The sequence below is a fragment of the Sinohyriopsis cumingii genome, chromosome 1, assembly GCF_028554795.1.
Source record: "Sinohyriopsis cumingii isolate HCF-2022 chromosome 1, ASM2855479v2, whole genome shotgun sequence".
Lineage (NCBI taxonomy): Eukaryota > Metazoa > Mollusca > Bivalvia > Unionida > Unionidae > Sinohyriopsis > Sinohyriopsis cumingii.
In genome coordinates, this window is record NC_142961.1 from 32,020,283 (window position 1) to 32,048,184 (window position 27,902).

The 27,902-nt window shown below is 34.6% G+C and overlaps 1 protein-coding gene across 1 annotated transcript in view; it reads right to left on the bottom strand.

Moving 5' to 3' along the window:
* LOC149806649 (nipped-B-like protein) overlaps positions 1 to 27,902 on the bottom strand; it is a 183,346-nt gene that overhangs the window by 63,804 nt on the left and 91,640 nt on the right. Inside the window, exons 26-32 of the mRNA XM_089956155.1 lie at positions 24,846 to 24,938; positions 23,198 to 23,397; positions 21,010 to 21,112; positions 11,425 to 11,523; positions 3,622 to 3,768; positions 903 to 1,037; positions 63 to 167 (exon numbers count right to left, since the gene is read on the bottom strand). Of these exons, the coding sequence (XP_089812281.1) occupies positions 63 to 167; positions 903 to 1,037; positions 3,622 to 3,768; positions 11,425 to 11,523; positions 21,010 to 21,112; positions 23,198 to 23,397; positions 24,846 to 24,938 (882 nt within the window). The remainder of the gene's footprint in view (positions 1 to 62; positions 168 to 902; positions 1,038 to 3,621; positions 3,769 to 11,424; positions 11,524 to 21,009; positions 21,113 to 23,197; positions 23,398 to 24,845; positions 24,939 to 27,902) is intronic.

The window sequence follows — 27,902 nt, forward strand, 5'->3', positions numbered from 1 at the left end:
GCTTCTCATGTTTTCATATATAGAACTATGAATTAGGACACTAATTGTATACATGTACTTACTACTTCAGTAATATTTACAACCCTCTGAATCAGCTTTGCAGAATCCTTGTCCCTTGCACTGAGAGGTGTGAACCACATTGTCTGGAAAACTTCATTCACTAGTTTCTGAAATGAACAAATGAAAGGTGTACTATGTAGATATCTTGTAACTTGTGAAGTGTGATACAAGGTATACCAATTATACTCATTTAATACAGATCCGCAGCCATATAATGCACAGGTAGATATGGAGCTATGAAGTTTGTTAGGAGTAATACCCACCCACCCCAAGAAACAGACCCTGATCTGCCATCACATTATGTGTGGCAGATCAAAACCTATGTTGTTTGCAGTTGCATACTTTTAACTGCAATAAATACATTCAAATGGATTAGCTGCGTACAGTTATATATGTCTCAAATCTTTGAGACAATCATGGGCATGCAGATGAAATGTGATTTAATAGGATTTATCTCAATTACACAATTTCATGTCAAACATTTGCTGCTGAGAAGAAATTTGACTGAAATTTATTACAAGTGCCAAGAAAGAAAAAGAACTGGCATAGAAACGGTTCAGGTTACTGGAAGTTGCTAAGATATTCATAAATTTAAATACTAGGTAGAATTACTGCCAAGATGAACTTATAAACATTGCTTGCAAAGAGATTATTTGGTTGAATAGAACAGAGAAGTCACTGAAAAACAAGATTTTTATATTGTATTTAATTTCAAAACTTATTTAGGTGGATTTTTAATTAGGACAAAATGAAATCTGATCATGTGCAATAAATGTTTATTCCTAAAATTTATTAAACTGAAAGACCTAAACTTTTGAAAATCTTTATGAAAAGAAACCTACCTTGATTCCTTCTTCATCATTAACTCTTCTGATCATCTTTACACACATTTCAGGAATTTTCTCAAAGCCTGAATGCTCAACAAATATGTCTCTGAAAATCTTTATTACCCGTTTTCTAACACTGATACCAGTATCCTGAAAAATAAGCAAAATAGATTATATGTATTATTAAATAACTTTTCTAATGCAGGTGCTAACAGATTACACAAGATTCATGTTTGTTTATTTCATTTTTTTTTAAGAATGAAAGCTGTAGTATTTCTACAGGTAATATGGTTTTTCATAATGTTAGAGCAATGTTCAGTTTAGAGCAAAAGATGCAATGAATTACCAAGGAAGTTATCAAAACTTATCTCAGTATGCATCCTTACTGCAAAACATAGTGCTGAAATGACAAAATGCTGCAATACTGTTGTCAACTTGACGGTTGAATGTTGACGTGGAATGCAAAATAAGAGTCCCTCAAAGGAATTAATGTTCTATTAAGCGAAAAGAAATTCCATTCCGGGAATTGAGTGTGTGTGTGATTAGGATTTTTCAGTCATATTGGTACAATGTCTGCAGTGTGATAGTTTATAGTGATGTCTAGTACTGGAGTATCATGCTGAAGACATGTAGCATGATGTCCCACCCAGTCACATTATCCTGACACCAGGCCAACCAGTCCTAACACTAACCTCTTAATGCTGAGAGGCAGCTGTTAGTACCAATTTTGTAAGCCTTTGGTATGACTCGGCCGGGGTTTGAACCCACGACCTCCCGCTTCTGAGGCTGATGCTCTAGCCACTAGGCCACCTGAGAAGTTCTGGGAACTGAAGCTAAGGCAATTTCTTAACGGCAGAGTGTTGAAACCATATCCCATATTCTTCAGGAATAACAATATTTTCAAAATAATTGCTGTGGTGAACATACTAGATACCAGATAGGCACTAATTTCATTCAGGACCAAGCAGACATCATTAACAGTCTTTTGGTGAAAAACCCTGGTTGATATGACCATCCATTCATGACAACAATTGTGTTAGCCATATAGTATGTATAATTGGCACCATTTTCATGCAGGACCAACTAGGTCACATAAACCTACTAGTGAAAACTTGATGTTGACATAACCATCCATTTTGGGAGCTGAGATAATATTATAGATGGTGGTCACAACAATTGTCGACTTGCATCGTTTTTATTCAGGACCAACTAGTCACCAAATTAACTCTTATGAAAACCCATGTCAAAATGACTTTCCGTGTATGAGGAGTAGAGATAACAAGATTCTGGAAATCAGATCCACAGCATTTTAATTCAGGTTCAAAAAGACATTATAAGAAGTCTTCTGGTAAAAACCCTTTGTTGATATGGCTTTCCATAGTAGTAAAAAAAAACAACAGAAGATTTCTAAGATAGCTGCCAGGGTGGCTATATTGGTATCACATGCACACTGTTTATACATTTAGGACCAACTAGACATCATAAGATGTCTTTGGGTGAAAGCAAAATGTAAATATGACCAGTCATTGACTTTAAGTAGTGATCACAGGATTGTCCAGATAGCCATTGTGGCAGCCATACTAGTGGTCACATTTTCTTTATGACCAAGCAGACAAAATGTCTTTCTGTGAAAATCTCAAGATGATATGATCATTCATTCAGGATAAGAAGTGATATCAAGACTTTCAATATTGCCACTGGTTGCCGTATCTGAATACTCCTTTTCATTCTTCTGATTTGATTATTAACACTATTCTAGAAGCTTATTTTCCATTTCGTCTTAAACATGCACCGATTTCTAGACGCCATTTTTAAAAATTCTATAATCAACAGTTTGACCATGCAGATGCTTTGCATGAACAAATAGGTGCACTGCATGAACAAATAGGTGCAGTTTAAAGCGTCTAGGGTGCTGCTGTAAAGTTAGTCTGGTTCCCTGACTAATTTCACTAATTCTAAGAGGAAACCCGGATCACAATAAAACACGGATGAACCAATTATCTGGATTTTTTGGCAATGATAATTTTTCTGTAATTTTTGCTAGTATGACTAAGTCCATATTTTAAGGGTAATTTTTGTAAGACTTATGTCAAAATCGTAAAAGTTGGCAGGTCTGCTTCTGGTGAAAAATCTGATGTCAATGTGACTTTCTGTTCAAGAAGTGTAGCCCTAACATGATTTTCAAAATGGCTGCTACAGTGGCCACTCTTGATGTCAAATCAGCACCTTTTTTTTATATTTAAGACCAAGTAACACATCATATGAAATCTTTTAGTGAAAACCCCATGATGATATGACCATCATTTCACAAGCAGCGGTAAGACTTTCAAGAGGGATGCTGTAGCAGCCACATTGGATATCCGAGTGGCACTATTTTCATTTAGGATCAAGTACACCATGTAATGGATGTGTGTGTAAAGTTCCTCTGCAATCCTCAAGAGAGTTTAGGAGTAGTAACATATTTGTGCTAATGGATAGATGAAGAGATGAAAGACCCTCCCATAAGCTCTTCCAGTCTAAGAAAAGTAGAGCTAAAAATTACCTACTATGATGTGGTAATGTATTTGACAGAAAAAAGATACCAAGATAAATTCCAAAGTTGGTGTAGTTTTCAAGCTACAAAAAGCTCACCTACCACAGTGCAAGAAGTTGCTATGGTGTTACATCACCAGAAGTAAGCTGCACTCTACTTTGGATTATATTACACATAAGAAAATTGTATGATTTGACTTACCAGTATCCTTTCTGACAGCATGTCATAGTATTGTGGTATGAGCTCTGGACGGATTAGAATGAACTTCCCAACTAACTCTATAGCTGCCTCTCTGACTGATGTTGATTGGTCCAAAAACCTACCATGCACTCCTTTTTCCATATCACGCTGTACACGAACAAAATAATAATACAAAATCATAGTTTAAATACATAAAATTTGAACCGCAGTGTTACCAGAAAAATGCAAAACCATTCAAGATACTTTGATATAACCGTAATATAAGTTTTTCAACACCTGTTCAATATTATAAAAAATATAAGTAATCATTAGGGCTGTTCCAGTAAAACATATACCCCCTGGGGGGAAGGCACTCTCAAATTCAACCAACCCACAACAGAAGCAATTTAAAAACATTTTGATCCACTGTCAGATGTGTTTTAATTGAGAAACACTGCCCCCTACAGAAGTATATTTTTTAACATAATTTCTGGCTATGGGTTAGTGGGCAGTAGAAGCAATTTTAATATTGGGTTGGGGACAGAAGCGATTTAAATGACAGCTGGCTGGGGGTAATCTAATGAATTCATATACATCATATAATCTACTGCATATTTTTATTTATATTCATTCATTATAATCAGTCTTTTGTCCTTTTGTTTGTTTTTCTGTCAAGCCAAGTATGTCTCTGATACTGTGAAATCACAGATTTTCATGGTGGCTTAATATTTGTAGATGTCATTGATCAGTCCCTTAATACCTACTAATTTAACATCCATGAATACAGATTTTATAATAGATATTTCCATTCTAATACAGAAATCATGAATTTGTATCCTTACTAAACTCTGTGTTTCCTAAAGTGGTCAATATGTCTTGCTATTTTTCTTTGTTCTCAGGCATGCTGCTTTTGATTAGAATAATAGTTAAATCTTGCATTGCTTTAAATGTGTGGTCAGATTCTATGATTCATTATTATTATTTTTTCCAAGAAATGTTTTGGTAAACTTTTATGATTTGTCAGAGACAAAAAAACAATGATGCCTGTTGAAGTGATGTTGCATCATTTGTCTACTTTTACACTATATCATTTCTTGTAAGAACATCTTTTTCAGTTACTGATGTCTTATTTTTATGCCTTGTTGCAAGACTAATATAAATTATAACAAAATATAGCAAGTCAAACATTTTTATATCATAGATTTAAAATAAATGGATGAAAGTCAAGGAATAATTTTTCCCAGAGCACTCATAAAATCAATGTCATTGCAGTTAACTGCATTGTCAACAGCATCATCATCACTGATGGCCTAGCAGTAACATTATACACTTTCAGTCCAGTTGTCACAGGTTCTATCTCCCACTTCTAGTCTTTCATATGAGACTTACACCTATGGCCTGAGGGGCTTTCATGGCAGAGTGGTATAAGATGCTTGTCTTATGATACAGATGAGAGGCTTCCATGGCAGTGGTACAAGATGCTTGTCATATGATTACTTGCCTCCAATGTGCTAATGAGAATGTTGCCAGTTACTTGTGGAAGGTCAGTGGTTCTACATAAGTGGTGTTTGGTGTCTCAAAAGGACTTAGATTTTCTTCGTCAGTAAAACTGGCTGCCATATATAGATTCTCTTCATCTGAAAATAGTGTAAAGGCCATACTGATCTACTGTCTAAACGACTTCAGCTGTTGGAGATAAATGTCAAATCAACAGAGGCTCCATGTGCCCAAGTGTACTAAGGTGCTCGCTTTTACATCAATTAAACATCTCACAGAGTGAGTTTGTGTCAGAGATCAACCAATTTCGGTTGGTGGTCTTTCGGGGTCCTTCCTCCACCTAATATACTGTAAAAAGAATCACAAACCACACAGAATCAACCAACTAATCAACTTTAGCAACAGCAGCAAAGGTACTAGTCAATCATTTTTGCCACAGCTGGACGAGTTTACAACTTTTAACTCAAGTAATTTTTGTAGACTATAGAATATCGTCAATTATGCCTTTCTGACAGTTACCTAAAAGTCATCATCAGTTGGTGCAAATCAATTTTTCATGGTGAGCATATGAGATGGAAAAGTCTTGAGCAATCCTGCATCACACACTGCCGAAAAGTTTACATTTTAGCTCACTTAAATTTTCTCTTAACAATGTTCATTGTTCCAACTAGAACTGTTATAACTTATTCAAGCTATATTCACCAATATCTGATGATATGCATCTGTAACAAATATTTGTAACAAAGTATGAGAATGCATCAATGTTTTTCAATGATGCATTTGAATTGAGCAACAACCACAATCAACAAACCAAGAAATAAAATTATTCACATCTCTCAGGCAGAAGTAGGGTATAATCATAATCTGCCAAAAGATTTTTAATTTTTTTAATTTGCCAAATTTTTTTTCCAACCATACTGATTCAGTGGACATATCACCAGAATGGACAGAAACAGACCACCAGAAGGTTAAAATCAATTTGATACAGCTTTTAAGTGGCTAAATTCATATTGGTTTAGTTAACTGTACACCTTTTATTGTCTTCCTTTTGATGAAATTTCTTACTGAAGCTGAGAAAATAATGTTGTACACATAAAAAAGGAGGCATACTTCTACTCATTATTGTTTTTATTATACTTCTCCATGATCTTCTCCTCCCATATATTGTTTGTCTTGTTTATGATATGTATCTAAATTTCTCACTTACTTTTCCTACTACTATACAGATGTTCTGTGAATATGCATATCAGTGTGAAACACAATGGGGAGACTAAATTCAAGACTAAAAACCTCTACATTTCTGGATATATTCTGCTTGGATTCCATATTTCTGCACAAAACTCAGAGTTCAGGACTCTGCACTAATTCAATTCCCACTGTAAATTTGTGCAAACACCACGATATTAAAATTTAGTAACTTAAAATTTTGAGTTCTCATGATCAAATTTATATCAGTATAGACACATCTATGATGGCAGCTTTTGTGAAGAAAAAAGACCATAACAGCCGCACCATTTTCTGGATCTATACAAATTTGAAATGTGTGCTTTCAATACTGCACCAATGAGTCAAATGCTGATTTCAGTAATGAGTCGTCCAAACTCGGGTCTGTAAAGGGATGGAAATTATGTTAATAAAACAATGTCTCTCACTTTTTTCAGTTACAAGTAGGACAAGCTCTCAAAAAATTGTTTTTACTAAAATCTTACTTTCATTATCAACCAATCAGGGACAGTCAAACACATATATACTCTATTTTATCTTCACTGATTTATAGTATGGTTCTCGTTCTTTCACATCTGTAGTAATGGGAGTCCTTGAACAACTCAATTGTTATAAGCCTTTTTCGACCATGCTGAATGAACTGTAAGATAATGTTCAAGTAACAGAAATACCATGGGATAACCAGAGACCAATAAAATTGAATAGTCAAGTTATCTCCTCTGCAGGGATGCTGCCAGGATTTCAGGATGAGGAAGTGGTGGTGGTGGGAATAGCCATTGTTAAATATCTCCTTAACACTTAAATATCTGTCACTCTTTCTTACTGTTCCACTCTGTTACAGCTCTAATGAAATCAAAATTCTCGAAGAGATGTCATCTCTAGTTGTATAGCGATTATTATTGTGAGGTCACTGGGCATGGTCACGTGGTTGTGGTGGGGTCTTGGTTGGGATGGCATAAAGACTATAGGCTTACTCTATATCTGACAGCTAATTATGATGCTGTCAAAAGAATTAAAAAATTTCTAGCAATTTAGTTGTACTCAGATACTTGATTCATAGTCAATGAACAGGTTCTAATATTGATGTGTTTATTTTGGAGCTATGTTCCTCCATCACATTCAAGATTTGGATATACCAAAGGTGAAATTGGTACAGTTGCATCCTAAACTACTATCGTGGTTACTTCAAATGTTATTTAATGTGAGACTTTAATGCAAGAACTCATAGCTTCAGTGATTTTTGGGTTAAAAAAATTAATTTCTTCTCAAACAACTCAATTTGGTGCAGATTACATTGTTTTTTAATGATATGGTGAGAATTCTTGATGTGTAAAAATTGCACAAGAAATGAACATCAGATCAGAAAATTACTACCACTGGGAAAATAATGATAGGAATATACAGAAATAATGATATAATTATTTAAGTAGAATATGTGGTGACAATACGAGCGCTAGTTCTACAACTTTGTGCAAAATACATCTTGTACAACTATTCTGTTATTTCTAACAGCACTGTAATATAGCAATAATTTCTGTGCACTTTTTACTTTAGTCCCTTGCTAATTAATAGCTTTAGATTTTACAACACTAAGCACATTTTACCTTTTGACAATAATACATCGTTATAAATATTTAGATTGCAAGAAAATAGAAGTTACAATTTTATTAAAAGCACTGGTACCAGTAAGACTAAATGATTTGGTTAAAAAAAAAAAAGAGAATCAGGATAAACAGATTAGTAGTGTAGTAAAGAATCCATATATCAGAATGACATCAAGTATTTTTTCATCAATTTCATCATCAGTTAATGATACTGCTTAAAAATGTATTGTACTAGATAATATACTTTTTTAGTTATCCATTTTGCAATACAAATACCAAATGATGGCCTGGAACATAAGTGCCAAAAGGTCTGCAGAAAATACCACCATGATCTATATATATATGGAAGAACGGAACATAAACAGGTCAAATTTTATCATCTTGCTTTGAGTTTACACAGATCAGTCAGTCTCTTATGTTTAATGTCATTTAATTTTTGCACATAGAGAGCATGTACATCATTTGGTCATACATCTGCATATGATACAAAAGTCTGTTTTTTTATTCTTTTGTTGCTCAGTGGTTCTGCCAACTTGAGATCTACACACACTTAATTATGTTGTATGGGGATTCTCTGATGTTCCTTATGAGCATTAATCTGCTAATTGTTTCTGAATTTAATATGATCCTCCTCCTTGATGTACAAATATTATTCTGTGCTGTGAACTCCTTTCATTGCCTGCTGTCTGAAACGCATATGCATAACTAGCTTGAACAAGTTACTGTTCTTTATTGTTGTGCAATTTTCAACATCTCACATGTATGGCCCCATGGGTATTCTCTCTTGGATATCTCTGTCCCAGAAAGAAAAGTTTTGAACCAAAGGTCTCATTAGGATTTTAAAACTAAGAGTCCATGGCTCCCATTTTGGTAAAAATATGAGTCCCATCAGGAAAAGTTGCAGTCCCCTCTCAGAAAACTATGCCAATTATAGTAACTATTGGTTGCCATAGAGTTTAATTTCTTCATTCTTTTTAACACTGACATATTTATAACACTGACATAGCTCTTGCTTGTCCATCAGAGTGAGTCTAATTTTTTCGATCCAAGGAAGGTCTTATTCAAAGCACTAAGCCAGGCGTCACACACTTTCATACACTTGGCTAATGTCCCTTTCAAATTAACAGTTCTAGCAACTTTAGCCCTCTCCTGAATCTTACAATTTTCGTCAGTTTGCCTTTGAAGCCCAAAATACTCATTCAAGTCTATGTCTTAACGTGTCATGATTCTGAGGTTACGTGCACTGCTTATTCCGTTAAACTCAGAAATGAACACAAGAATGAAAGCTAAAGTTGTTTATTTGATGTACTGTTATAAATGAGCACATGTACATCTCTGGGTATTTCTGCCTCTAAATTCAAGCAGTGTAAATATCAGATTTTCCCACCCAGCTGCCAGTCAAAGCCTTTGATCTCGCCGCATAGCTACTGCATCATGTTCTTTTGATGTACTCTTATAATGGTGATGGCGGAGGCGGGGTGCTTTCAACCACTAAATTCTGTCATTGTAAATATCATCACAGCTAACTGATCAACACATTTTCCTACTATGCAGGTGACTGAAGCAGGACTGGCAAGTATTTGAATTTTGCCGCCCGCCTAATATAAAAAAATTGGTGTCCAAATACGCGTGATTATAAGCGTTGCCGAGACTCTGTCAGTTTTCACTAACATGAACCCTGCCAAAGATTCACTTCCTTGATGCCTCTTATGCCAAATTTTTCTCTTCCATAATGCTGTATTAGGGTTTCAAGTCCAACATTCCTAAAGTCTGCTTGTTTAGACATGGTTATATTTAATAAATATAACCGGCATATTGTCCATCCAACACGCACATAGGAATTGCACTCAACATCAATTTTGGGCTCAAAATCACACTGGTATTTCCAGTGACATTTTTCCAGTGTCCAACAGACCGATATACATAAAATTCATTGTTATCATAGCTATCACCAGCCAGTATTTGCCGACTGAAAAACGTCGTCTGAAGACAAACCGTGTTGTGATTCAACCATTTTGGAAACACGCATTTGTAAAACTTCCACGATGAAAGTAAGGGTAAAACTCCATAAAATGCCTGTTCCAGGGCCAATGAACGAATCAAATTTTGTTTAACAGCCATTCATGTCGAACCGAAGTATCCAGATATCTGGATGTTGCATCAAGTGTTGTGAGACAGCTGTGGCAGCGCGAATTACGTCGTGAAATGCACTTTTAAAGTTAAAGTTAAAAGTTTAATAAAAATTGCATACTGCGCAAAGAACATTTTTTATATCCCCGGCATTGACGTAATTTGCCGAACGCTTATCACTGCTTTAAAAGTATGCGAATTCGTACAAAGTACGTGCACTTGCGTGTACTGGCATCATTTTCTGACCCAATGTTTTATTCACGTTAGACCGTTGGGGGGGTGGGCTTGATGCCATTTTAAATATATATTCGGTTTTTTTTTTCTTTCTTCTTTCTGACAAACCCACCAGCGATTTCTCATTTTGTTACCACAACCCACAACAGATGTGATTTTCCTAACCAACCTTCCACTGTCAGAATTAAAATAGTTTGAAGCACAACCTCCTACAGAAGTTTTTCTGAAGTGCCGTACCCGGGGGGGGGGATATATGTTTTACTGGAACAGCCCTTACAAATAACAGTTTGAGAAAAGGTTTTTTTTTACTGTAGCCAAAAGATAACATGTCAAAAGGTGAAAGTCTTTCTATTGCCAAAGCAGTTTTAAGATTAAATGAAAACACATTTACCATATTCTATATGGAGATTTTCAATTTAAAATGTGAAAGCAATTACCATATTGATTCAAATAATTTTCATTTCATCAATTAAAACAAGTGTGCACAATGTTTAATTCAGCTGATCACAAGTACTCTTTATTATTCCACTGAGCAAGTAGATCACAAGAGAGCATTGTTACCAATAATTACATCATTTCATAGATATAACTAGATGCTTAATAAACAATCAGCAGACAATCTATCCCCTCTTCTTGAAGCCCATCTGAATTGCATCCATCCAAAGTGATCCAAGCCTACTATGTGCTGAGATTTTTCACTTTGGTTTCATATATATATATATATATATATATATATATATATATATATATATATATATATATATATATATATTTCATTGAGACCTCATCTCATATTATGTCAACAAAGCATGATACGAGTTCCTCAATAGAATTTTTTTATGCTCTGATAATTGTCATTATTTCTTATCCATCTATTTCTTAAACATTTATGCTTGATCTGTTACATATGCTTACTTAGTTTCTTCATCCGTAATTAACAAGCACTTCAAAACTACATCATTTCTACTTAAATTATGTAAAATTGTACAGATGCAAAAGTAACCTAGTAACTAAGTAAAGAAGACCAAATTTACTCCTTTTCATTCTGGTTATTAAACAAATTCTTTATAAAGGTTTTCCAATACATAATTCACAATAAGATGAATAATATTCCATAAAAGCTTATAGAACTTACCCTTGCCAGAATACCTGGGTCTGATTCAACTACTGCTGTCAAACATTTCATGGCTTTTGTTCGTACAGCTACTGCACTTTCTGACAGCACTCGTAAAATCTGAAACATGATTTTGTATTTTACTGTTTATTGTTCTGAAACTCTTTAGAATTTATCACCAGAAATAGCAATAGTTTAAACTAGCTGAATTCAAGATCACGTAAAGCTACAAAAATGTTCAGTCTGTATAATCAGAGGAATTGTCAGAAATTTGCTCACATAAAAATATTGCTGCAGCTGCTACCTTATGATGAAAATGAGTTATCAGTTGAAAAAGCTAAGTTTTTAAAGTAAATTATGTTTCTTTAAGAAATCTCAATGTTATGAAAGAAGTTCTGCTATGTCTCAAATCCAGCAATCATGCAAATAAAGATGTCAAAATTACATTAAAAAGTCACCTGGGTATCCTCCGATCTTAATGATCAAAGAGAAATTATATTAAATGCGAACCTGAAATGCTTTGTTGTAAGTTCATACATGTCAACCCCACACAAGGTATAAGCGTAATTACTTCTAATATGAGTGGCAAGAAAGTGCAATCTGAACATAAAAGGAATAATCTATATATTACATGCCATAAATACAGAAAACTGTATAAACTTACATTTATTTTTGCTACTTACCTGGATCTGAAGTTAGTTATGATTCTTGTCACAAATTGCCTAACTCCTTGCAGATTACTATGAGAATACAGGCTCAAAACAAATTATTTATACACAACATTAATATAACTAGTCTACATCACAGGTTTAACTTTTGCTGAAAGGTCATAGAAGTCCACAAATTCTGAATGCTGTAGTACATCAATGTAGAATTCCTCTTCAAAATTTGTAAAGTACTACTGATTTGTCCTTTCCTGATGCAACATGTTCTTAAATGTAAACAAAATCCCTCTCCTCTAACATTTTTTATTCATATAACATCCACGAGTCACATCGATAAAGCCCGTTTCAGTTAATATTTGGCATGATGTTTTTTCAATACAGACTGATTTGCTACTTAAGTGTGTATCAAACTATAATAAATCTATGACAAATTCTTTAAAATTCAAGAAACTGGTCTGTTTTCTTAGAAAAGTGTCATGTACAGTTACTATAAATAGAAAATAAGGAAAATGTTCAACGTACATAGCCAAATGGTCACACATGTTGAAAATATAAGATCTGCAGATGGAAATCTACAATGGATTAGTGTCACATGACATGAGCCTCAAACTGTACTCATTATTCTGTGTCTAGCTCACTCCTAACATCACCAGATATAATCTTCAATCTGAACTTGGAAACATGTTTTTTTTTTTTTACATAAACAAAACTGATACCCTATAGCCAATTTTATTACCCCGGGTAATTATCAATGGACAGTACCCGAATACCTACTGACACCTTTACATGCAAAGATAAAGATATGCCATCTCTTTCCCATCTACATAACATAAAGGGAATGTTTTGAGAACATGTTCTAAGAGGCACTGCTGAATACTCTACCTCTAAATTGTTCACCATTCAATAGAAAACACCTGCATCCCTTTATGGGGACATCCACACTCCTAACATGACATCATTACAAGTAATGGTAATGTATGTCCTGACAACTGTACTCAGATAAGTAAAAAGAAACAAAACGGCTTTTTCTTACATTGCAAAATATTCAAGCAAATATAGTAAAAATACTGTACAATAGGAGAGGTAAGATTGTGTTTTTATTGCCAGATACATTGTTTCACAATATTCATTGCCATCTTACTGTTAATCACCTTTTGCAACTTTCACAATTTCTATAGTCAACAGAGACTTGGGTGGGGATCCAAAAATTATAAATAGTAAATTTGTCATCAGATGAGGATCATAACGTGTATAAAATTATAATGTGATCAAATTATCACTAACATGAATCCTATTCACAAGGTTATGTTATGCACTACATCTGTCTCCAAGTCAAAATGAACAGTAACTAATAAACAATGCAGAAGAATAGTGATTTTCTATATGTGCATCTTTAAGTTAATGACTTTATAATGCATACAGTTTCAGTGATCTTAAAAAAGTACTGGACTATTTTCCATTTATATAAGATTGCAATATTCTGCATATTGGCAATCCACCAAGAACTATGAAATTATTTATGTCCACAAGATTCTGTCATAAACTGTATTTTGTTGCAAGTCAAAAATGTGGGGGGGGGGGAACAAATTTTAAAAACACTTAGTGCCACTAGTGCCTTGTTTACCTCTTCCAGGATTAAGTCCCCTCATTCAAACCACATAATTCCAACCTCATAAGTTCTATCAAAAGTCCAAAACTATATTACGAATGCACTTCAGTTGTTTTACAAATGAATTAAAATTTTGAATGTCTTGATGTGCCAGTAGTCTGAAATGTGGTGATGTGTGAACAGTCTTGATGTATCACAATGATATAATCCAAAATATCCTTTAATTAATTCACAATAATTCCAAAATAGTAATTCTGGTCTGCAAATTGAGCAAGTTGTAATTCCAGTCAATAATTCATATAAATAAATCATCTCAAATAAAATGGAACACAACAATAAGACTGACTCAACTTTGGATGTAAAGACAGGAATGAGCCATTCTAATATAATCAACCTTAATATAAAAATCTAAGACACACTTTGTGAACCAGGATGAGGGTTAAGAGTTCATTTTCAGAACATTTTAAATTATAAACAATCTTATATAGATCCCCACTACTGTCATCTTAATGGAAATTTCAATCAAACCGAAAATAAAATTTGTTTTCAGAAAATTCTAAGGTCAGAATCAAGGCTGTATCTAGAAATCAATATTAGTAAACATGTCACCCAACATGACATTGACATGTGTCATGTATGCCCAACTCCTACCATCAACTATGAATAAAGACCAATCACATGATACAAATTTATATATATATATATATATATATATATATATATATATATATATATATATATATATATGTATATCATATAATCATGGACAAAAGCAAACATTCAATACCAATCAAAATATACATAACATGCCAAAGAATGAAGTTTAAAAAAGGAGAAAGAAATGTGAGTGCTAAAATGCAGCTTTAGTAACAACCTCCAATGAGGAATGAAAAGAAAAACTAAAATAGGCCCATAAAGCAGTAAAAGCCCTGACATCATGGACCATGGACTAAAAGATCCCTCTCAGTGAACAATCGATAAGCTGTCTTGATAGTGAGGACAATCCACTTGGAAATGGTGGATGCCAAGATGACAGTGGAGCTCTTCATAGGCAGGAAGTGATGCTTCAAACTTTTTCTTCTCCTTTCTGATGTGGTCCATAGAACTGTAAAGCACTAACTGGACAGAGATGTCTATCTAATCATCCCCTGCACAGATACAACTGAGACTGGGGATCTCTATAGGGAGTGGTGCAAACTAAACGAAGCTCGTATTCATCAAAACGCTAGTTCTGACAAAGGAGATCAACTCATAATTCCAGATGAACTATAAACATTTATATATATATATATATATATATATATATATATATATATATATATATATATATATATATATATATATATATATATATATATATATATATAGACAGTGCATTAAGTTCGATCCTTCTTCTCACAGCTGCCAAGTAACAGGAAACAATTTAAGAGTAATGTTCTTGAAAGAAGTTTTACTCAATGGTTCGTATAGGGATTGAAAAAACCACAAAACCCACATGAGATTTAATCTCGACATTAGGGAATAAGAAACCAGTCTCTACAGCTCAAAATATTTAAGAAGATCAGAAGGAGGGTCCAAATCAATGACTCGGCTATTCAAGAAGTGTGTTCGACATTACTGCCCTAATTAGTAGAAATCGAACATTATCTCAGAATACGATAAATCTGCGAATGAACTCAGAAAGGGACAACTATGATTATCATTATCTCATGGCACCACTGACAAAAGATTCTCCACTTTGCATCGTGGAATCATTCTGAATGGTGAGAAGGCCCAAGGGAAAGATAATTTAAACTGAAAGCATCTACTGCCCAGATATTAGATGCATTTGTGCCTTCTTGCTGTTTCATGAAGAACACTACCAACATTTTGGCAGAATAGACCATTAGAAAGTGATATCACCCTATTGGGCTATCTCACCCCCCACCCCCATTTCCAAATTGTTATGTGGACGGTAGTTTCTTCCCAGAACTGCAAAGCCTGAAGAATTCTGGTTCTGAGGGCCGGAACCCAATCATGCATAGGTCTTCCTGAAGTATATTGCTTACAGAGGAAAGATAAATGATAAGCCTAAACTTTCACCTTTTTCGTTTTGATACCCGGAAATCCAGAGTAGAAAACTGAAGACTGATTGTCATCATCTCTATTGCACCCTTCTGCAGAAGGGCATGCCAACTGAAGCAGATATGACTGGTAAAAAAGAATGTGGGTCTTTCCCAGAGCAAGATGTCTCCAAAACCAAAGATGGTATTCTTCCTCTATTATAGAAAGCCAGAGGACCCACGAATCTTCTGTTATGCTTGACCAAACCTCTGAAAAGAGGGCTAGCCAAGCACCCAGGGGAATCTCAGAAAGGAGGATAAGCCCACCAACTTCCTCATTTGAACTTTCTGACAGCTGCATCTATCTCGAGTCTCGAGATGTATCCGAGGAAGGCTAAAATCAGCATTGCTTCCTGGATTGAGGCTGCATCCCTTTCAAGCCCTTTGCTAAAGACCCAGAGGGGCAATCAAGAACATGCTTCTGGGCCAGTTTTGATGGGCCAGGAGCAGATATGAGGGACCATTGTTGATTCTGCCCAGGTCCTAGGATGCCACAGAGGGAATGATACCACCCAAGAGTGTCTCTGCCTCCAAGGAAGCAAGAAGCTCTAAGAAGGTTCTTACTGTTAACCAATAGAACCTTTGAGGTGTCCAGGGCAATATCCCTGCAAAGGTGGAGAAACTCTGCTGATATCGCCATGGACAAGTGCTGCAGAGCAGCTGGAGACAAAATTTACTCTTTCAGAAGACTCAAGGAGACTGCCAAAACATGATTGGCACATGAAGCTATGGCAATAAGTCTACAAGCCTTAAGCTCCAGCGTCACCAGTCTTGACTGGAAGGCAGCCCAGGTCCCAATCAAAATCTAGACTTGTGATGCACCAGCATTCAAGCAGGAGCTTAAGGGACAGGAGGGTGAGTGAACCCTGTAGCTGGACACTGAAACCAGTGGTCGCACCACCAATTCCTGGCCCTTAGCAAGCATCTGGGAAAATTCCTTTAGTATAGTCAAGCGCGGGAGTAACAACAGATCTGGTCATGATGGAATGGATTTCCCTGACCTTCAAAGCTTAATCAAATTGCGCAGGGTGGGTGGGTGTCAATAAGGCAGTAAACTTCGTCAATACAAATTTAGTTTTCTTACAAGCTAAAACAATGCAGTGCACATTTTTTTTTTACAAGCTAAACATATGTAGTGCATATCGCATTGGGCCTTTTTGTGATATTCAATAAAGAAAAATATGTATTTCCAAAAAGCTAATATTCTCTGAATAAAATATTATGCAATAAGTTGATGGCAAAATTTCTAAAATTTCTAATGCCAAATCAGTACAATATTGTTATTTCAGATACAGATCCCATACTCTCCTTCAAATGAGTTGTAACTAACCTGAAGCTGAGCCATGTTTTTTATAGCAGTAATGCTTAAGTGATTAGTTACTCAAAAATATACTGAAGAAGCAGTAAATTTATTCAATGCAAGAGTAAGTGTACTGACTAAGCATCTACCTATAATTTATAAGTTCCACATGTGATTACCAAAGACAATTAAAGTTCTGTACCCATAGTTCAATAGTGATACTTACCAAAGGAAAGTAAGAATATAGTAGAGAACTGTCCAATCAAGTACTAAATAAAGTCCAAAAATACAAAGGTGGAGTTACTTGCCCTACTTACCAGGTAAGGGAAAATGGGTAAGTATACAAATGAGCAAAGCCGATTAAATAGCACAATAATGTCCCCTTAAACCAGGGGTCTCAAACTCAAACCACCCTGAGGGAACCACCACCTTTGTTATCTCTCATGACACCTCGTGACACTACTCATTTTCCCAGCCAAAGGATACGGCTTGGCAGGCCGCATGTGGCTAATGGGCCACGCGTTTGAGACCCCTGCTTTAAACTAAAAAACAATTAATCAAAATTTGCAAATGAGGTAATAATCACTCAACAAACATCTAAATTTTGAATCATATGAAAATAACATATTAAAAGATGTAAACAGGCAATTTTCCACAACTGATTTTCCATGACTGGATACCTAACAATCTAAGAATGCATGTATGTAGTAGTGTTTAATGGTACCTCAGAACAAAAGTGGTTATTTAGTGCCAATAAAAGTTAGGTTTAAAAACAGCAAAGCTGACCTGCACAAAATGTAGGAAGTTAAACCCTTTCCAAAAAAAAAAAAGGATAAAATTCAGTACAATATGTATACAAAAATAGAAAAAGGCAACACATATAAAATACTTAAAAAATTATTTAAACTTGTATAACAGCATTACCTTAAAAACTACAAGATTTTCTCTTGTGGTATATCCTTGCAGTTTTTTCCTAGCAGTTCAAGTCAAAATATTTAGTATCACAAGGTGAAAATTCAACATACTTAACAAGAATATGTTCCAGTGTCAGACCTGTCAACCCTGACGAGTCTGTCTCAGTAAGGCAGATGATTTTTTCCCATAAAATTGACCAGTTTTCAGTAAATTGTAACAAAATATCAATAACTACTATTGTAAACCTGGAAAACGTAATTAAATGTTCGACGCAGCGACAAAAAACATTATCTTAAACTGAAAAGTTTGGAAAGTAAGCGCAGACTTTATTTACCACTAGTAAAGTAGCACAAATTTTAGTTCTAAATGATATGCAACTTAATGACTTGTTGCTATCTCTCAACTTGACATAATTCTTGGAAATTCTTTTTCCATTTCACATGACGACGGCAATCATATCTCCCGCCACGATAAATACTCAAATTGGGACATGATGTCCAATAAACATAATTGTGTCCTTTCCAGCTTTTATTCACAAGAATCTGAATACTCCTTTTTATTCTTTCGTGTTAATTTTTAACACTTTGTTAGAAGTTTTTTCCCTCTTTTCTCTTAAACATACATTGCTTTCTTGACGCCATTTTAAAAAAAATTTATAATCAAGTTTGATCATGAAGATTCTTTGCATGAACAAATAGGTGCAGTTTAAAGTGTCTGGGGTGCTGCTGTAAAATAAGTTTGGTTCCCTGACTTATTTCACTAATCCTAATATGAAACCTGGATCCATATCAAACATGGATGAACTGATTATCCGGATTTTTTGGAATCCATCATTTTTCCGTAGTTTTTGCTTGTATGCCTAAATCCGTATTTAAAGTGTAATATTTGTAAGACTTAACAGCAAAAGAGTTGGCAGGTCTGCTGAGGTGTCAGTAGACACTGGTTGGGTACACATTCCAGTCAAAGTTCATCCTTCAGGAGATGTGCACAAGTCAGATAAGAATATCTGGTATGGGATCGGCACAATACCAAGTCATATCTACGATTTAATCTATGAGGAATCCACTATTCAATGGTGATGTCATTTAGTTTGTGGAGTTTTCAGTTTGCCCAATATGATGAACATCTGATTTATACAATATATGAAGTCAGCATCTTCCATTTTGACATGGGCGACTGCAGGGCAGCTTTGATTGCTTTAGCTGCCCTTTCATTAACCTTTATGCCATGTGACTGGGCAGCCAACAGCACAAAATACTTATTCCAGACTGTATGACAACATTATGTTACTGTAACATCTGGGATATTAACTGGTTAAAAGATTTAAGATTCTACATTTTCAATATGGAAAGGGAATTAAAAAGATATGTACAAGAGGTATCAGTTGCATTTCAAAGCCTCGAGTATGGCTGTAATTTCTGCAGTAAAAACTGAGGCGTTTTCCAGTACTGGCTTGAGATGATGTCATGGGAAGTTGCAAAGGCAGCTCCAACTCTGTCTCCATCCTGCAAACTGTCTGTAACAGGGATGGAAGGTTTTGATGGGAGGGTTCTGATTTGATTGAATCTACTCTGGTAAAGGAGAGGATCTGTTCAAGAGCTTTTGGCAAAAAAGGAAATATATCCTATATACACCTATGATGTGACAGTCAGACTGGTTCTATGTTCTCTCTAGAATTCTAGAATATTCGACCTAATGGACGGTTGGAATTCTGAGTTTGGATGAGGGAACTTGTGTCATGGAAGAGGTAATAAAGAAACGATTAACAGGAATTGTGTTACTGCTATTAAAAGAGCAATAGCTCTTATATAACTTCAGAAGCAAAATGATATGAGGATATGCACATCTACAGATTATGACAATCATGTTTACCAAGTTCTAGATGAGTTGCATTCATAAGATGTAATGGATTGACACAAGGATTCCTATCTATCCATGTCGGTGTATAATAATATTATGCCAATGAAACAAATACTTGATGCCCATTAAGCTTCATGAAAATGTGTGAGTGTGTTTTGGATCTTTAATGCAGCTTTACAAATATTTCGCTATGATGTCTGCAGTGTGACAGTTAATAGTGATGTCTAGCACTATGGCATCATGGTATAGACTTGTAGCATCATGTCCCACCCAGTCACATTATCCTGACACCAGGCTGACCAGTCCTAACACTAACCATTTACTGCTAAGTACCAACCTCCCACATCCGAGGCAGATGCTCTAACCACTAGGCCACTGGAGTGACCACAGAATTTGCAAATGGTTTCCACCATCAGAAAAAGTCTACTTTAAAAGCTTATGATATAAATCCTTACAACTTCATATATGGCTAACTTGAAAAAGTATCATTCTACACTTCTCTACTCCTCTTAATGCGACCATGAGATTGTAGTCTGACTGATGATGACTTTGACCTTGAAGACTGTACTTCCAAATGTGTTTTTTTCTTCTTTTTTAAGTTAGCCATATGTGAAAACACACCATTCAATGAAGATGTATATATCTATACCAAGCTTTATTCCATATTCTAAAACTGATTTAGAGTTATACAGTGGAAAACGAAGCTTTACAGTTATACAGTGGAAAGGAAATTGTGCAGGAGGGATGAAAATGCTGATAAATGCCATGGTGAGGAGGGTAAAAAGATCTGTTGGGTAGATTAAGAAATATAAAAAAAAATTATACTAAAGCCAAATGATTAGATGGACAGCAATTATTTGTACAACTTGAAAGCCTTTATGTCAGGATACTTTCTGTAAAGTTTAAGTCTCTTGTATCTGTTCAGAGCAAAAATGTTTTTTTAAGATCTTCAATTTTCAACAAGACTGGTCATTTATGATGGTAGATCATCATCATTTGTAGGCATGCTTTCTGAATTGTTTTCTTCAAAATCTGTTAAACAGTTTTTGAGAAGATAAAACAGTCGATGTTGATAGTTGAACACTGGAGAATAATGATACAGAGCCACAATGTTAAGATGGTTTTTGGAAATTTGATTTAAAAAATCTACTATACCTGACGTAAATAGATATCAAAGCTCTGGGCAAATGGCCTCTTAGAGGACAAATATCTTGCAACAAGACAAGAACTGTCGTAGTCAAGTTTGCTGGGAGATGGCCTGAAATGTAAAAAGAAACAAAAATATAGCACATACAAAAGAAAGCTCCTTTTCAATTGCAAAAAAATAAAATAATCCATTAACTGTACATTTCTGACACACCTGGAGTGTTACTCAAAGAAAAGACTCACAGGAAACCTAAAATCTCACATGCATCAAATACTTAATTTGAGGTCTCCCACTGTCCTGTATGGCTACTTGTCAATGACATGTTTCTCACATGCATCAAATACTTAACTTGAGGTCTCCCACTGTCCTGTATGGCTACTTGTCAATGACACTAATATGTACATTACCATTACAAAGATGATCATCACAAAAATTATTTCCTGTCTGTGTGCTAATCTGTATCATAACAAATTCTATGACTTAACATTATTTCAAAGTGATCAAGCTGTCAACAATTTAACATTCTGTCTACCATGGATCAGTCAAGAGTAAACTATAGTTCAACAACTGAACATGCTCAAGTGGGTATATCCTATCAGTTTATATACTCATCAGTTTTTTGGAACAAAAACCACAACACTCCCATATTAAAATAATAGAAATCTTGAGAAAACAAAAGTGCAGTTACTTAGTGTAGGTAAATGAATATAAATTTCTGTTAGAAGTATGACAACAGAAATTCCAGTACCAACTCCATCTTTACAAGGCAATGTGGGTAATTTTCTACAAGGTACTATAGCTATGACATGTACTGGGTTCCCATTGCAATAGTATTTCACTGATATAGTAGGTGAACTAATAAAAATATAACACTATACCAATTTTACCAGTAATCTTTCTGAAATTACCAGTAATGATTAGAAAAATTACTATTTTGTACTGAAGTTCTGCATTTGTTATCTGATACGAATTACAGATGAAATTTGTTAACCCCTTCAAAATAACTATCTCTTGTGTTGTTAAAATGTTTGCAGTTATCATTTTTAATTGGCTTTGCATGTTTTTAGAAAAGTGGAAAGGAATACCTATTTGATTAAGACTTACTGCTTTATGTGGATTTTTCCAGATTGACATAAATCAATTGGATGCAAACAAATTAACTTCACATTTTACAAGACTTATTATTCATGAAATTTGAAAATTGATTAAACATTGCTTGAATGGTTGTAGCAAGGTGAATGCTAGTGTGCTAGTATACATAGTGTGTGATCTATTTACAAGCATGACTTCAATCTGCAAAATATGAAGTTCAATTCTTAAAATTACAAAAAGTTTGTTATTAAAAAATAATAATGGAACTCAAGAAATAAAGAACAGCACCCTATTTTAACCACCATTTACACGTTTTCAAAGTACATAAGGGCATATGCATACACATAATTACATCATCTAATGAATCTAAAAACTAAGCATGTTTACATTAATGACATTTTCGAGATCCTGTAACCAACAGTCTACATGAGCTTTCCTTCAAATTTATCTCTGGCCCAATATAGAAACCGGAACAACCTCAGGTAAAAGTAGTTCCTTTTTGGTGTTATTAAATAAAATACTTTTGGTTTTCTACACCATATGATGTAATTTTAACTAATCCAAATGCTTATTACAAAGGCTTGGTACAAATTTTAAATTTTTTAATAAAAATTATGTTATAAACATAAAAAACGATATATAAGGAATTGTGTGCACGTGTGTGATTTAGATTATTAACGTAGCTTTAACAATTTTTCAGTCATATCGCTACAATGTCTGGCAGTTTATAGTGATGCCTAGCACTGGGGCATCATGTCAGACATGTAGCATGATGTCCCACCCAGTTACATTATCCTGACTTCAGGCTGACCAGTCCTAACACTAATGACATTTTGGAGATCCTCTAACCATCAGTCTACGTAAGCTTTCTTTCAAATTTATCTCTGACCAAATGTAGAAACTGGAAAAACCTCAAAGAAAACTAGTTCCTTTATGAATAAAAAACTTTTAGCTTTCTACTTCATATGATGTGATTCTAACCAATCCAAACGCTTATTACAAAGGCTTGGTACAAATTTTAAATTTTTTAATAACAATAATGTTATAAACGTAAACAAATTATATAACCAAGGAAACATCTGGACAAAAAAGCAATTTACTTACTTGTATGAAGAAAATGGTTTGTAGTTTGTGGCAACTTGGGTGAGGAGAAAGGACTTCCTTTTTTCAGCATTCTGCAGAACCTCTGTCGTTTTTTCATCTTCTTTCTCATCAAACTCAATATCTTCATCAATTTTGTTTTGCTTCTGAGCCTCTACTGTCACATCTCTATACCACTGTGCTATGTAGAACTGTCTGGCAAACTTAAAATATATACACATACATACAAGTCTGCACATCTGGTAAATCTGCTGATTTAAGCATTCATTATCAATTGCGGATGGAGTACTTTTACTCAACTGCAACAACAATTCAAATTTATTAGAAACTGGAGCAAACAATGTTGTTGACATTAGAAACAAAAAGTGCACTGACATGCTACAATTCAAACAACATTTTCTACCTTTAAACAACAGTAATTTTATAAATCAAAGCCACTGTATGGACCTTTTTTAAACATTCATTTTTTAAAATGTTCATTATTTAATATTAGCGGCTTAAATGTCCCAAAAAAAATGCAGACAAAGGGATAGATGGACCAGGATAATACTACATGCGCAACTATTATCATATGTAGGCATACAACTATTAAACAGGACAAAGGTATAATGCACTAAAAGAAATGATAAAATGGTCCAGAGATATCCTCATTTACCCGTATGCCATTTGTGCACAAAAAATCATGTATAAGAATTAATAAATCTATACAGCTGAATATATACTGAATGCTGACCTGCTTTATCAGCATGTTCAAATTAAAAAGAGGACTAGCAACCATATGACAGCAAATCAAGCTAAACTCCTATACCAACAAAAACACAACAATTTTTAATTCCTAATGCCTAAATGCGATTCTTTCCAAAACATTCTTCCTTTAATATGGACAAGTAAACTTGCTATAAATTAGCTCTACACTAATAAGAATGAGCACACAATGCTCCAAGTTTCACTTAAAATGGCATTTGAGACAAAAATTTTGAATTGGCTAGTGAAAACTGCTAAGTGGTTTCCCTCTAGTGACCTTCATAATCATAATGTTTCAGCTAAGAAATTAATTACATACTTTCTACTTGCAAGTATAAACCACATTTTACTGTAGAAACATTTGGCAGATTCAATTTAAATCACAACATAATCCCTTTTTAAGTGTATGACTGTTCCTACATTAAATTACAATCTTTACATGTTGCCAGTTTTGCTTATAGCCTAAAAGTGGCTAATCTAATGCAACTTCAGTCAAAAGTACAGATATGGAAAACCCTGGAAATTGAGACAACATGGACAATTTAGTCGACAGTAAAAATGCTCAGTCCAGCTACCGTAAAAGCATACAAGAAAAACTAAGCTATCATCAAAAGAAATGAAGGTGAAAGCCCTTCATCAGTGAATTCGAAGTCTCGCAGTATATTTTGAGTTAAATGGCTGACCTAAGGTTGAAGCAGACTACTGATAGTCTGCCAGACAAGACAGATCTACGTATACTATTATCATTAACTTTATTAACTCTTTCATTTACCTTAAGTAAAAGGCAACAAAATTATTTGAGCTTGGTGACCTAAAAATTGAACCAAATGTAAAAAGAGGTCAACTTACGGATGTCTAGTGCAGCAACTCGCATGTCAATCCATACATACATAAAAAACAAAATTACCAAATAGGCCGGTTCATTTTGTCCATTGTATGCCAGATAGTCCAACATTGCTCTTTGAAGTTCCTGGGTTTGATCTCTATCCTCATTTTTTGGCTGATGATGAATGTAAAAAAGGAAATATAATTGACGTAAATCTCAAACTAAGTTAGATATTCAATCACTACATAAAATAAATCTGAAAAGCTTTCCATGGGACATCAAAACAAAGTTAAAGTACAGCCAATGCTTCCATGGGACATCAAAACAAAGTAAAAGTACAGCCAATGCTTCCATGGAACATCAAAACAATGTAAAAGTATAGCCAATGCTTCCATGGGTCATGAAAACAATGTAAAAGTACAGCCAATGCTTCCATGGGACATCAAAACAATGTAAAAGTACAGCCAATGCTTCCATGGGACATCAAAACAATGTTAAAGTACAGCCAATGCTTCCATGGGACATCAAAACAAAATTAAAGTACAGCCAATGCTCCTGGAATATGAATATGATCCTTATTGTCCTTGAATTGTACTCTGAAACCTGTCAATATTGACGTCCCATGGGAAATGGCAAAACTGGCCTCTGCATACAGATTCATCATTTAAAATTGGTTTTTGAAAAAATACCATGCACAGAGCTATAATTGTCATTCTTACATTACATTATGTGCACTATTCAAAAAATAATAAAATATACATATATATGTTGTTCTCTCCCAAATTTATATTCCACATAAATTTACAGTAACATGTCTACTTTAATCCATTCTATAAATTAAACACTGACTTGAAATAATCAACAAATTTTATTTTGTGCACCATGACAAAACAATTTCACTACTGACTGACAACTTACATGTGACTAAAACTGGGGAATGGACTCTTTGGTCAGCCAACATGTACAAATTTCACTTGGGAAACAGATGTTCATGCTTTAAAAAGAAATTTAGATGAGCCAGTTGCTCAACTTGCTGAGTTCAAAAGATAGGTGGCTTAAGTGAGAAGCCTGTAATGAACAAGAAATCAAAAGAATCCATTTATATCTATTCTTCTTTACCTTTAAAATGAGTTTGTGTGTGTGTGTGTGTGTGTGTCTTTTGGATTTTTAAAGGATGTTTTAAAAAAATTCAATCATATCACTATGATGTCTGCAGTATGGCATTTTATAGTGGTTTCTAGCACTGGATAATAATCCCACAGACATGTAGCATGATGTCCCACCCAGTTACATTATCCCAACACCAGGCTGACCAGTCCTAACACTACCCTCTTAATGCTGACCACCTGATGAGGCAGCTGTTAGTACCATTTTTATAAGTCTTTGGTATGACTTGGCCAGGGTTCAAACCTATGACCTTCTACATCCGAGGTGGATGCTCTAACCACTAGGCCACTGGAGCGATGCCCCTTAAAATGAAACTTTGCCATTATAGGCAAATAGACGAAGATATGGCAGTGCTTGAAGATTTTTTTTTTCAAACTCAAGTTTAGGGCTTGTGACTTTAAAAAACCCCACAAGACCTGACTGAAATTCCACACACCCAGACTCCCATTTCTATAAGCCACAAAAGGCCCCTTTTTTAAATATTATTTATCACACAACGTTGCAATTGCTACAATTCAAATATAAATTTTCAATAGGGGGTTTGAAGGGAATGCAAGTGTGATTAGCAATCATCATAAAACTCACTAGCGACTGGATGGTCATGGTGTTCAAACAGCTCTGCTGGATTCTCCGAGTGAAACCTTGTCAGCACCAAGTTGACATGTATCAATATGTTATTTGCAGTATGTGCAACAAATTACCCCCCCCCACATTATCTTTTTTTTTTGTGCTGTTTCTTAAATTTATTTCTATTGGGATTTGCTGAAACTACTGAAAACTGATTGCTTCTTAAATTGGCTTTAAAACTGAATAACACTCAACACTGATCTGACAACTGAAATGATCATGCTTTGTGTTTTATATATGCAGTAAAATCTGACTTCAAATGAACATTGCTGCTGTTCACAAACTTGTCAAAAACCTATAACACATATGGTTCAAACATTTTCATTCAAAGCAATGATACCTAATAACTTTTGTTCTCCTACATGCTTTTTGGATATCTTTGATTTACCTATATTAGATTGTTCCACATGCATCTAGGTTCTCTTTGATTTACCTATATTAGATTGTTCCACATGCATCTAGGATCTCTTCGATTTACCTATATTGGGTTGTTCCATTCCTTAATGTACCTATGCATATTAGCACAATGGGCTCACCCAATTTAGGCTCAAACACATCTCATTAGCTCTTGTCAGCCAGTTAAGTAATATGTGAATTGGTGGTTTATACTTGACCTCTTTGCCTTTTAATAACTGCTATTTAAACTGCCCAAAGGACAATTTTACATCAGCCCCAATCAGGACAGTTTGCTGTTTATATATGCTGCATGTATCAGGCATATGCTGTAAGTGGTGGGGATTTTTCTTCTATTTTTGAAGATTACTGAAAATTGGGTTTTCTTTTAACACAACCGTGTCAAGGGGTTTGGGAAAACAAAACTGTATTTAGCAAGACATACAGTGTTACGATTTGATTAAAATCAGATCTTCACTTCATGTAGCAAAATCACAATTACACAATTTTCAAAACACAGTTTTTTCCTTTACTAGATGTTTCACAAATCTAATAATGTCAGCATAAATGTCCTTCCATTTGTTTTCTCTTTGTTGCTGGAGAAAATTCTGAATCTTCTGCTTTCCTTTAAAACATAAATGAAAGTAAAATATTACGAAAGATATACTGTGAAAGTGTCAACTATTTGCACAATCCAATATAGTGGTTAAAGACTAGTATAGTAGCTTTAATTTCAAATGAACCAATCATATTTTAAAAATCTATATCCTTATAAAAAAATGTGATACATTTACTCTCAGAATGGAACTGTTTGCCCAATCTAAAGAGAAAATTGATTTTTATTTTTATTTAAAAAACCCAGGATTTTTAACAAGAAAAATGCACCCCCATATTCAGGTCCAAACTACAGGAAAAACTGGACATTTGGCCACTATGTCAAGGTGACAAAGT